Consider the following 12,596-nt stretch of genomic DNA (forward strand, 5'->3'; position numbering starts at 1 on the left):
AAGCATTTTATAGAAGAGAAATGGCTGGAAAAGAGAAATGGTTAACTTATCAAGAACTATTAGAAAATGTGCATGGAGAATATATAATGAAAGAGAGAGAACAACTAATAAAGGAAGGATATAGTTCTCAATGGTTTGCCTATTTACAATTGTTAGAAAGATACAAAATGGATAAGAAAATGTATGGGTTTGAAATAAATAAATCTGATTTTGAAATAGGTTTGTGTACAAATGATGAATGTATAATTGCAAAAATGTATAAATTTTTATTGAAAGTGGACATGGAAGAAGAACAAGTAAAAGAGTGTATGGTCAAGTGGGCAAAAAAATTTGGTTATAATATACAAATGGATCAATGGGAAAATATGTGGAAAAAAGGTTTGAAATTTACATTATGCTATAATCTTAAAGAAAATTTTTATAAAATGATGTATCGTTGGTACATGACTCCAGAAAAGTTGTCAAAAATGTATAGTAATGTTTCTAATGTATGTTGGAAATGTAAACAACAAGAAGGATCTTTTTATCATATGTTGGTGGTCGTGTAAACAGGCAAAATTATTTTGGGCACAGATAGGTAGGATGATGCAAAAAATCTTAAAGATAAATATTCAGTCAAAGCCAGAATTTTTTTTATTGGGTTTTATGGATAAACAAAAGGAAAAGAAATATGGAAGAATAATATTATATATGATTACGGCAGCAAGATTATTATATGCACAAAAGTGGAAAATGGAATCAATACCAACAACGGAAGAATGGCTATTGAAATTAATGGACTTAGTAGAGATGGACAAATTGACATGCCTTCTCAGAGAAAAAATGACAGATACATTTCTTAAGGAATGGAAGCCTCTTTTGGACTTTTTGTTGATAATCCCATGATAATGGGATTTGACGATTAATTAAGATAGACTATGGAAAAAAGTGAGTTTCGTATGTTTTAGGGGACAGGTTTGATATATATTATATACATAGCTGATCTGTGACAAATCGGAAGTCAAGTTTTTATTTTTATTTTTTGTAGTATTGTTTTTGTTGTTTGATTTGTTTTATGAAAATTTGAATAATAAAAATTATTATAAAAAAAGGATGATTCAGACCATGGTATTCCTGATCTCTATGTATGGATATGAAAGTTGGACAGTGAAAAAAGCGGATAAGAGAAAAATCAACTCATTTGAAATGTGGTGTTGGAGGAGAGCTTTGCGCGTACCATGGACTGCAAAAAAGACAAATAATTGGGTGTTAGAACAAATTAAACCAGAACTGTCACTAGAAGCTAAAATGATGAAACTGAGGTTATCCTACTTTGGACACATCATGAGAAGACATGATTCACTAGAAAAGACAATAATGGGGGGGAAACAGAAGGGAGTAGAAAAAGAGGAAGGCCAAACAAGAGATGGATTGATTCCATAAAGGAAGCCAGAGACCTGAACTTACAAGATCTGAACAGGGTGGTTCATGACAGATGCTCTTGGAGGTTGCTGATTCATAGGGTCTCCATAAGTCCTAATCGACTTGAAGGCACATAACAACAACAACATACTGCTAGAATCAGGTACTAGTATACTAGATTAGAAAAGACTGTCTTCTAGGACTGTAGAATTTTACTAGTATTTGTTTGACTGCTGTGCATGGTACTTTCCCAGGCTTAAACACTGAGGCCAAGTAAGTCTTGAAGTGCACTGTGAGATTCACCTTTATAAAAAGAATTGCCCTTCATGGAACAGAAATGAGAGGTGTAACAGGAAAGCTTTGGTGGAATGCCCCAAAGATGAAATGTCTTTTGAAAGGTAAATATGGAATGCTGATTATTTATTTATTTATAATATTTCTATCCTGCCCTTCCACCCTACAATAGGGCACTCAGGGCGGATTGGAGTGAATATCATTGACTGGTCACTCTGTTCATGCTTCACTTCTGCATGATTCTATTCAGTGTAATTGTGCACAGGTGTAGCACAGGCTCCAAATAATGTTTTGTTAATAGCATAGCTTGGAGCTCAGTGTTGAGTCAGATATTCAAGAATGAATTGTGAGGAGATATGTATGAAAAGGCTAATGAATGACTAAAACTTAAAATCACTTATTGAATGGTACACGCAGTGATATTAAGGTCCAAGTATGGCTGTTTACCACATGTAAAATAAATTGCACTGGCCAAATTCAGGTTCAAAGTCACCATATTTTACACAGGATTTCAAGGGCAACAGGTTTGGGCTGTCAACATAGGCATCCTTTGAAAATTGCACTTCTCTGAATTTTGCAATGGGTATAAAACAATGCGTACATAAATGCACTTGTTCTGCCCTCTGTTGATTATCAAGAAAGGCCATCTTGACTCCTCTGGAAGAAGAAGTTGCATGTTCCATGTCCGTAGCCTGTTCCTCATGCAGTTCTAGGATCCTCCTGGCTTTAGCCACCAATGCTGGGAAAAAAATCAGATTGAAACAGTCTCCAACTTGGGAGCAGACCCTCCAGCTTCGGCAAGCTCTCCCTTCTCCCTCTCCTCTAGGGAGGGAGAGCCCTCTGTGCCTGATAGCAGGCCCAAGACAGTCACCACCACCTTCCTGCTATGTTTGGAGCCATGGCCTTTGGCCTTTCATTTCTGCCTCTGAATAGGGGATGACTAGGAAGAGGATGAAGCTGCTGCTGCTGTAGAAAAAGAGGAGGTGGAAGAGAGAACTGAGAGAGTGGGGGATGGGAAATTAGTGCACCTGTGTTGAGCATGGTGAAACTTGCCAGCATGCTTCCTCTCTTCCCCTTTTTCCTTGGCTGATCCCCTATGGCAGCCAAGGATGGCAGAAGCCTTGGATGTGCCCATTGAGGCCTTGGCTCCTTGCACCTTCCTCATCACAGTTCCCTTAATCCATTTCATAAATTTGGGGAAATCCTCCTCCCCTGAAAGGCCAGCCATGAGAGAACTAGATTCCCTCACCCATTCTGTGTGCATTCCCCATGCTTATCCTCCTGATTCTGACCAGGAAGAGTTCTTCCTGGTTGCTGGCTGCAGAGGCCACCTGGTCTTCCAAGGAGCTGGCACCATGGAAGCTTGATGTCGTGATCCTAAGGTGGAGAATGATGTGGGCTGTGAGCACACTTTGGCATGAGAGGCACAGCCCACGTGGCTGCAGCCACCACCATCGGGGGCCTGTCCTCGACTCTCTTTTGCACTTGCCCGACACTGTGATGCAGTCATGCCTCTGCTTGTTCCAAGGAGCGTGAGCTGCAGCTAGGCAGCCTTCTAGTGACCCCTGGCCCACCCTAAGGTTCCACAGAAGGGTGGGTAAGGGGAGGGAAGGGAGAAGAATAAAAAGGGGAGGTAAGAACAGGAAAAAGGCAGAAGTGACTGAGCTCTTAAGGAGCTCATTCAGACTCAACCGTCCTCAGTGAAAGGCAGGACAGGGCTGGTCTGGAAAGCAGGGATAGCCCCTCCCCCTGGGTGAGGTCATCAGAGGTAGACCCTGCCTACACAGCCAGAGGTAGGACTTATCCCAAGTCTTAGGACTATCCTCCAGGAAGCTCTGGGGAAAAGTCATTCTGCTGTATAGTTTTACTTTGTTTATAGATTTCTGTATTTCTTTGGTAATTTTAATTTTTGCAAGCTGCCCTGAGTATTACAACTGCAAGAGAAAGGTGGGGTAGAAATAATCTTAATAAATAACTAAATAAAGAGGAAGTGGTCTGATCTTCAGTGAAGAACAATAAGCAATAGGAAGCTGGTCAACACTTTAAACAGGTGCTGTCAGCAATTATGTTAGCATGCCAATATGCAAATTAATAATTTGAAAATAAAATCCTACCCTTACCTAAATTACATAGGGTTACATTCAACTACATTTTACTCAGGGTAAACCCATATGGGTGGATCCAAATATAGTCATCACTCATTGATATCAATGGAACTTAATCATGACCAACTTAAGTCCTATTGATTTCAGTGCATCTACTCTCAGTATGACTAAGTCTGAATTCAACCCATGCCCTTTTGAGAATAAGGCTGCAAACTTATATGCCTTTATCTGGGAGTAATTCCCATTCAAGTCAGTGGGGCTTATGTCTTAGAAGACATGCATAGGATTACACTTCAAATATCCCAAACATGCCATGCTGCTTTGCAGTTAGGCAAATATATTTGCAGAATAACAATGCTTTTACATATATGAAGTTCAAAAATGATGTCTAATGGTATATATATCAGCTTTAAGTAGAACTCAGTCAGTCCTCTTTCATTTATAATATTATAGTGTGAAGTTTCATTTTGTACACCAAAGAAAAGTATTTATAGAATTAAAGATGATCTTCATTACTCTCAAAGAAATGAAGCAATTATTATCATTTGTGATTACATTTGATGAAAGTGACTGTTACAGGCAGGCTGCAGTGTACTTCAACTGAGAATGTATTTATTCTATCAGCAACTGGATATATCAGAAGTATTTATATGAAACATTAATGCAAAAGAAATGCATGTTCAGTTTAATTATGAAATCAATAATACACAAAGAAGGAAAAGCATTTCATGAAAAATGCATTTTATTTAATTTTTTAAGACAGATTGTATAACACTTTTCTGGACTAGAAATGCCATTCGTTCAGTACAAACAATCCTTCTGCAATCCAAAATGTTACAATTATGTATGTAGCTTTGGCAGTAATGATGAAATATATGGTTGACTTCATGTTTTCACAATCCAATATTAATTTTAAGATCTAGCTGAAAAATCAAATCTCCTGTAAAAAAATGATTAAACATTTAACAGGAAAAAAATGACACATTTCACATCTGCAGAGGTACTGGGATAGATACAAAATTTCAAGCTCTGTACAGCTTTTGGTAAGTTGAAATTTCAAATACACAATTGCTTCAGAACAAAGGATGCACCATTTCATGTGATTAAATGAAATCTGGTTTTACAATAATGCAAATGTATTTTGCTTGCAGCACCTCTGTACAGTTGGGCACTTCTGTCAGTAGCTGTTCTTACCCCTTTCCTATAGTTAATACTAGGTTCGATAACCTGTTTCCCCACCAGACACAAATCAGTCAGTCCTGCTCATTCTGGAGAGGCTGGCGTTCCGGAGGAACCTCGGGCTGTAACCTCTGCCAGCGCCCTGGAGGCCAGAGTACATGGGTTGCTCGAGCATGTAAAAGTCCAAGAGAGACCTGAAAAGGTAATCAAAATACAGGTGTAATAACATGCGAGAGGAAATGGCTTCGGGAGATGATGGCATACGGCATTTTATAAAGGTGAGCTAATGATACCCATGGAGATGGAGCACTGGACTTGCAGAGAGGCTGAAATCCCTGCTTAGTGGCAAACTCATTTCAGGCAGCCTCTCCCATTTGTTCAGCTTTCTGTCTAAAATAAGGAGGCACTTCTAAAACAGGACTCATGCTGGAGAATTGTGCTGATGATAAAGAGAGTGAAAGGGGAATAAAAACCAAACTATATACAATTTTATCAGCATGTCCCATACAAAAATGGTCTATTTAAATAAAGCACCATCAAAAATTATGACTTCCAACAGTTCCTTCTAAAGACTTGTTGAAGCCAGAGGCCTCTGCCCTGCAATCTGCACATGGAACTGTTGAATGCACAGGGTGTCTCATTGCTTTCACTGGGTGGGGGAGGGGCAGCTCTTGTGATGGGTGTGTTATATTCAGTGGAGGCTGGTGGCTCCAATGTTACTGGGGCAGAGAGTCCGCTCTGGGTTTTAGTCCAAACTTTCAAGCTGTCCAAAATGCAGAAATTTTGGACTAAAACCTGGAGTGGACTCACTGCCCACTGACATCAGAGCCACCAATCTCCACTGGTTATATATACACACATCCCAATCTCGGTGCCTGCAGAAAAATGTAGAATTTTATTTTGTGCCAAAGCCTTTCCCTCCAATTTCTTGAGAGATGAAGCAATGGTAGCCTGTCAGTTGTTAGCCAAATAGGGAAAGCATCCAGCAGAGGTCTGACATGTATTTTAATATGTAATTTTATTTTATGTTTAAAAGACTGCTGAATTCATTTATATTTTGAAAATGTTTAGTTAACTTATTTTTAATATCTGATTTTATCAGTAATTTCACTGCATATTTTATATTTTGTGTAAACCACTTAGATGATTTGATAATTAAGTAGTATATAAATCCTGTTTAATAACAGCAGCAGCAGCAATAACAACAATCCTATGGCAGAACAGATCATGGTGAAAAGAATAATTAAGGAGCCCGTTACACACTCAATATGAAGCAGCAACCTGTGTTTCTTACTTCAGCAAGTTCAATGGGTTGCTAATATTTCTTTATTTAGACACTTCAACATTGTATGACATATGAACTCACCGAAAGTTTCTGATTCATTTTATGCTTCAGCTTTTTTATTACATGAATAGACAAATATATAAATAGATAAATTAAGCAAAGAAAAAATGATTACTTAAAAAACAGAAAAGAGAATTATGTTATTACAACACCAATTTACTAAAAGAAATTAGTAGCCATTGTGAGCACCACATTGTCTCTTAAGACTTAATGATTCACATTGTCAAAATATCAATAGGTGTTAATTTTGTTGGTCTGTATCTATTCAAAAATTGTAAATATAAAGTCCAGTTCTTCTCAAAAAATTCTGTTCAACTATTTCTCCTTCCAACTATTTATAAGTCACTATCTCAAATCATAAATAGCATTTCCCACATCCTCCCTTTCAACTGTGCTTCAGTTTAACATGCACCAAACTTGCAAGTCCCCTACCTCAAACTTTTCCCCTTCATTAGTTTAAAAAGGAAACAAAAGTCAGCTTGACTCAGTTGGTATGGTAGAGTATTTAGAAGCTCTGTTCTCTTGAAAATGCAAATCCATTAGGGGAAATTAAAACTCTACTTAGATATTCAGGACATTCAGACCGAGCTCAGACAAGTCGTCGATACATGTTTTTTTATTTATTTACTAGGGGCTGCCATCCCTGCATGCGTTGTGTGCCAACCCCATTATCGAACCGCAGGAATGGCAACCTCAGGTACATCCACAGCCTTGCCAACCCCCCGCCCCAGTGCTACCAGGTTTCCACCACTTTGCTTGCTTGACACCAGCCCACTCACACTCCTCAGTTGATTGGTTGGGCACTCATTTGCACACCTGCCTCATTCACCTCCTGGCCGGCTGACTCACTCAGCCTCCTCACTCACTCACTCTCTTGCCGTTCCTGGCCTGGCCATGGAATGCTGAAGTATTCATGCTGTAGGTTGCAGTGCCACCTGTCTGTGGCAAAGCAAACTGCAGTGTGATGATTTCTTACATTTTATGTGTTAGGGAAGATTTAGAGCAGGGCTTTAGTCCCAGGGACCCTCCAAGCCTCTCTATCTGGCCCTTGGGACTCTCCCCAGGCCAATCTTTCCTGCTAAGCCACACCCTCTTTTCCAAAGCTACACCCATTAATGCCCCGTTCCACACTTTTCAAGTGCTTTTGCCTGGCTGGAATGGGTTCTTGAACTGTGATAATGCCTCTTGCTTGCCTGGGTGGGAGGGAGGGAGGGAGGGAGGGAGAGAGAGAGATGTTTGGGTCAGATTCTGGATCCCCCAGAGAAAGCAGCAATGCTAGAGGCAAGGCAAGACAGGTCAAAGGTTGCTGGGCCACAAATAGCTCAGAGTGAGCAACTTGCTCCAACAGAGGTTGGGATGAGACTGAGACTTTTTAAGCCTCTGTCTCCAGACTCTCTCTCTCTCTCTCTCTTTCACACACACACACACACCCTGTAGAGAGCTTAAGAGCCTTAAAGAACCCACCCTCTGCCCTAAAGGCATTCCATAGCCTCACTCCACAGCCACTGGGCTGGTGATCTGTGGTGGGAGATATCTGGTTCTTCAGGCTCAAAAGAAGGTGACTGTGAGTGTCTGGGCTCTGGCCCTATAAGCCCTGGTCATCTGGGAGTTTCCTCTGGGGGCTCCTGACTAACAGACTCAGGTCCACAGGTCTCTCTATGTTTAGCAGTCAGCTGTGAGCTCTGAAGCTGACCCAACTCCCCATCTGGTACCCCTGTAGCCAGTGACTGTGTCCAGATCACTGCTAGATTCAGGGGTGATGATAGTGTGTATGTGTGTGTGTAGAAACAACTGAATTTTTCATGTCTGGAATGTAGTCTACTATACCAATGTAAGAATCATATCGCTTGCTCCACCCACTTGCCTTTGGCTCTGCCCACCATTGACATGTGACCTCCCCCTTCAGAGGATTGATCAGGAAGGAATGCAACTTTGGGGCTTGAAAAGTGGATAGAGAATAAAATTTCTTCCTCTCTCATAACACTAGAACTCATGGACATCCCATGAAGCTGAATGCTGGAAGATTCAGGACAGACAAGAGAAAATATTTCTTCACACAATTCATAGTTAAACTATGGAATTCTCTCCCAGGAGGGAGTGATGGCCACCAACTTGGATGGCTTTAAAAGAGGACTGAACAAATTCATGGAGGATAAGGCTATCAAAGGCTGCTAGCCATGATGGCTATGCTCCGCCTCCACAGTCAGAGGTAGCATGCTTCCGAATACTATTTGCTGGAAACCACAGGCGGGGAGATTGCTCTTGCACTCAGGTCCTGCTTGTGGGCTTCCCACGGGGGCACCTGGTTGGCCACTATAAGAACAGGATGCTGGAGTAGATGGGATACTGGCCTTATCCAGCAGGCTCATTTTTAAAAAAATATTCCCTTCCCTGATTTAGAGAATTTAAATGCCAGTTGTGTCCACAGTAAAAAGAAAAAAGAAAAAACCAAAGACAATAAATGCAACAAATAAGAACAAAAACTTTACAATGACAAACAGAAAATGGCACATTAAAACTATCAGTATTTTTTTAAAAAGCATAAAAAGGAATAAAAAATAATGGGGAAATAAAAACATTTTTGACTGGTGCCTAAAAAAATAACAAAGTAGGCATCAGATGTGCTTCCTGGCAGAGGAAGTTCCATAATTGTGTCACCACAGCTGAAAAGACCTTTTCCCTTCTCTTCCTGATTTATCTCTGATAGTGTGGGTCCACTGGGTGAAAGACCTCAGTAGAGCCCTATTCAGATATTTAGGTAAACATGTCTGGGCTTAAAGTGAGGAGGGGAGCAGGGCCATGCATGCAGGCCCTGCCTGTAATGTCCTGGCTATGCACTAGTGTTCCTGGTCGCTTGGGGGTGGTGGTTTCTAATCGTAGTCAGCTCCCTTCAGATGTTTGCATTCAACAAACAAAAATAGGAAGTGCAATCAGTGCATATTGGGGACATTGGGAGTTGGGCTTACATGTATGATCCTGACCTCTGGTAAGTGGCCTCCAGATAATAGGAGTAGCAACTGAGTTTGAAAAAGCCCAATACAACAAACTTGAAAGTGACCTCTGCCTATATCAAACAAAATGTGAGAAATATTAAGAGTTCTTGTTCATAATTGTCCTATCACTTTTACCTTTCTGACATATGAAAGTTAGAAGCTGATACTGAACAATTTGCTTCTAAAAGAACTATTATCAGCAAATTTTCACTTCATTTTCCACAGGGGATGCATATGTTACATCACCTATTATACCATAGTCAGAATTCATTCCAATCAAATTATATTGGGAGATGAAAGTATTTTATCCTTGTGATTCCATTCTTTTTGCATGTGCCTGTTAGATGACACTCTCTGGGCAGAAGTGCTTGTGGATATTTTAGCTGGCACCACACGCATTTGCTAAGAAACATTCAATTCTAACTGATCCTATATTTAGCTGCTAAATGACAGTCTAAATATTGGCTTTAGCAATACTTATCTAACTACCTGAAGTGTGATATCTCACAAATTGGTTTTATTTTTATAGATTCAAAGAAATTCACAGTGCACAGGGGCATCACCTGCCTCCGTGACAGCTAAGTAATGCATGAATACAATGGTCACGAACTAGAACTGCTTCCAAATGCAGAACAAAAGAGCCCTGCCAAAGCAAAATCAAACTGCCAGCAGGTTTTCCATTCTTGGAGGCATAACCATGTTTTACACATCAAGCTGCACACCTAGGTTGTGCAAGGATTGCAATCTCATTCATGGCACTTTGTGAGCAGTTTTTTCCTTCTGTTCGTAGCCCTTTGCAGCTTCATCAAAATGATATCTCATATGGGCCCCTAAGAGGAGAGACCTTCTCAATGCATTGCCGTACACAATGGCCATAGTTCAGTGGTGGGGCATTTGCTTTGCATGCAGAGGTTCCTTGGCATCTTCAGATACAGCTGGGAGACAAACCTAAAGGGCCACTGCCAGTCAGTGTTGACAGTACTGAGCTATATGTACCTATATAAGGCAGCTTCTTAGGCTCCTATGGACCACCATGAGATCACATATGAAATACTACTGACATGTCATATTTTTCCTGAGGTCAAAGCAGCATAGTCACTGAGATATCATGAACTTGAACAACAAAGCACCACTCCCCTATTATGTATACCACGAATATCTGTGGTTTTCAATTCCCAAAGCTAAAGTTTCATATCTACTGTAACACGTACATTTTCCAAATAATGTTTATGAATAGTTTTCAGTCTGGTCTTCTGACTGACTAACAGGTATCAAGTGCATTTGAAAGTTGGTCAGCACTTTGATGGGGAATGCCAATAAGCAATAGCTCTGCACGATGCATGACACAATGGCAGTCAGCACTTTGACTGGAGTAGGATGCATGGCTATGTTAGGATATGAACTGCCAGGCTACAAGCCCTCCCTATTCCCACATCCAAGTAAGCTTGGGAAAAGAAGGTGGTGAAGAAAGCATACATTGGGATGTCGTTGGACTTAATCTGGGGACTAGACTGTATTGCCAAAATCTGGAGGACCTTCAGCAAAACAATTTTGTTCTAAAAAAATATTTATCATTCGGACTGGCGGTGGTCTTTACATTTCTACTTCAGATTGCTCCACTGAGGAAAAATGCTAAAGGTTATTATTTGAATACCTTTAGTAGTTTTATATTTATTACATTTTACCCAAAGGTTCCCAGGATAGTAATTAGGTAGCATGGTTCATGAGGAATGAGAAAATGGTGGATGACATTTTGGTTGTGTTTATACAACTTTTTACACCAGCCTGTAGCCTGAGGTCACCTTCTGGGGTATCTTTTATCACCAGTGTTACCACTACTGCAGCGGAAACATTTCTACACACATATTTGTGTGCAAAAAACTGTCCTGCTGAAACAAGAGAGTCTCAAAGGAGCATTCAAGCTGCTCTCTAGAACACTTACTATTCCTTACTGAGCTGGTTCCAGCACTGGGCATCTCTGGGCAGCTGCTGGAGCCCGAGCACTTTGGGAAGGCCAACACTGGTCTGAGCCCTCCTTTAAAAAAAAAAATACAGCACGCTGCTCTGAACAGTGCTGTGCACCTAGGTCCATCCACTCTTTTAATTTCCCAGCATGTGATTCACTTTACATTTAAAGGTGAACTTAACCTAACTTGCGCTTTTTGAATCAATATGCAAACCAAAGCACAGACATCCTTCAAAATTCATTTTCCAGATTTTGCAATGCAGTTCTCCAGCAAAGTAATGTGTACACAAATCCATACACTAGGGTACAGTTTGCATAAAAATGCATGTACTCAGGAAAATAACATACAAAAATGCAATATATTAGGGGAAACTGTTTTGTAAAAATGGGTACATCTGTCAAAACTGATGTGCAAAACTATATTAGGAGAAATTCATGCTAAAATGCGGATGAATTTTTATGAGGACACTAAAAAAGCAAACATGTGGAAATGTGGAGAAAGGAACTTAAGTCTGGAAAAACGACAAACAGAGAAACCAAAATTGACAGATTTGCTTCTCCCTAATGCAGCTTCACCCTGGGCCATTGTGGGAGGTTTAAATGGCAGCTAGACCCAGCCATCCAGTGTTGCTGTGAGTCCTACTGTTGATTGCTGCTTCCTACCATCAACAGAGGAAAGGACAGCACCAAAGGGCATTCTGCTGCCTCAAACTTGGAGCTAGCCCCATCACCATATATTCATTTTTTATCTCTAAATTCTAAAAAAAGCTTCTAATCAGAAAAAGGGGGAACTCTTTCAGTTAGAATATGAAATACCATGTTTTAAAAGGTCACAATTAACATAAGTCCACAGTATTTATATATTTGAGGAGTTATTATAGTTGTTAATATTCTGGAACTAATGTGAGGGCAAGTGTACAGGCATTGTGCACCTCAATTAAGAAGTCATGTTTTAACGCTGAATCGCTTCTATATGCTTTTAGATCAGAGGTCCTAACAGCTGTGTGCAATTTCTAAAAAATCTGTGAACATGTGAGAACAATTTCCTCATAAAACTGCTATATCTACTCAAGGCTGCAGTTTTGATCATTCCAAGGCTCTTCACAATTAATCTCAGGCACATTACAGATTTGGGTACCTTCAGCCATTTCCTGTTAAGGACGAATAAAAAAGCAGGAAGTTCAGAATGTTATGCAAATACACACCAACCACCCCCAAGGAATATCTTTAGCTAATTCTCATGATTTAATTTCCCATGAATCATGTGTATGCACCAATTTTTTTTTTCTCTCTCTCTTTTCTACATAATCAAA

At 40.1% G+C, this 12,596-nt stretch overlaps 1 protein-coding gene across 15 annotated transcripts in view; it reads right to left on the reverse strand.

The window, feature by feature from the left end:
• Window positions 1-4,545: 4,545 nt before the first annotated feature.
• IMMP2L (inner mitochondrial membrane peptidase subunit 2) overlaps window positions 4,546-12,596 on the reverse strand; it is a 797,369-nt gene continuing 789,318 nt past the window's right edge. For 11 of the 15 annotated variants that reach the window (XM_061639974.1, XM_061639977.1, XM_061639972.1 and 8 more), the window contains one exon: window positions 4,546-5,173. In XM_061639974.1, coding sequence (XP_061495958.1) covers window positions 5,050-5,173 — 124 coding nt within the window. In that variant the 3' untranslated portion in view covers window positions 4,546-5,049. The remainder of the gene's footprint in view (window positions 5,174-12,596) is intronic. The other 4 variants (XM_061639980.1, XM_061639984.1, XM_061639981.1 and 1 more) reach the window with 4 other exon arrangements.

The sequence above is a fragment of the Rhineura floridana genome, chromosome 8, assembly GCF_030035675.1.
Source record: "Rhineura floridana isolate rRhiFlo1 chromosome 8, rRhiFlo1.hap2, whole genome shotgun sequence".
Classification (NCBI taxonomy): domain Eukaryota; kingdom Metazoa; phylum Chordata; class Lepidosauria; order Squamata; family Rhineuridae; genus Rhineura; species Rhineura floridana.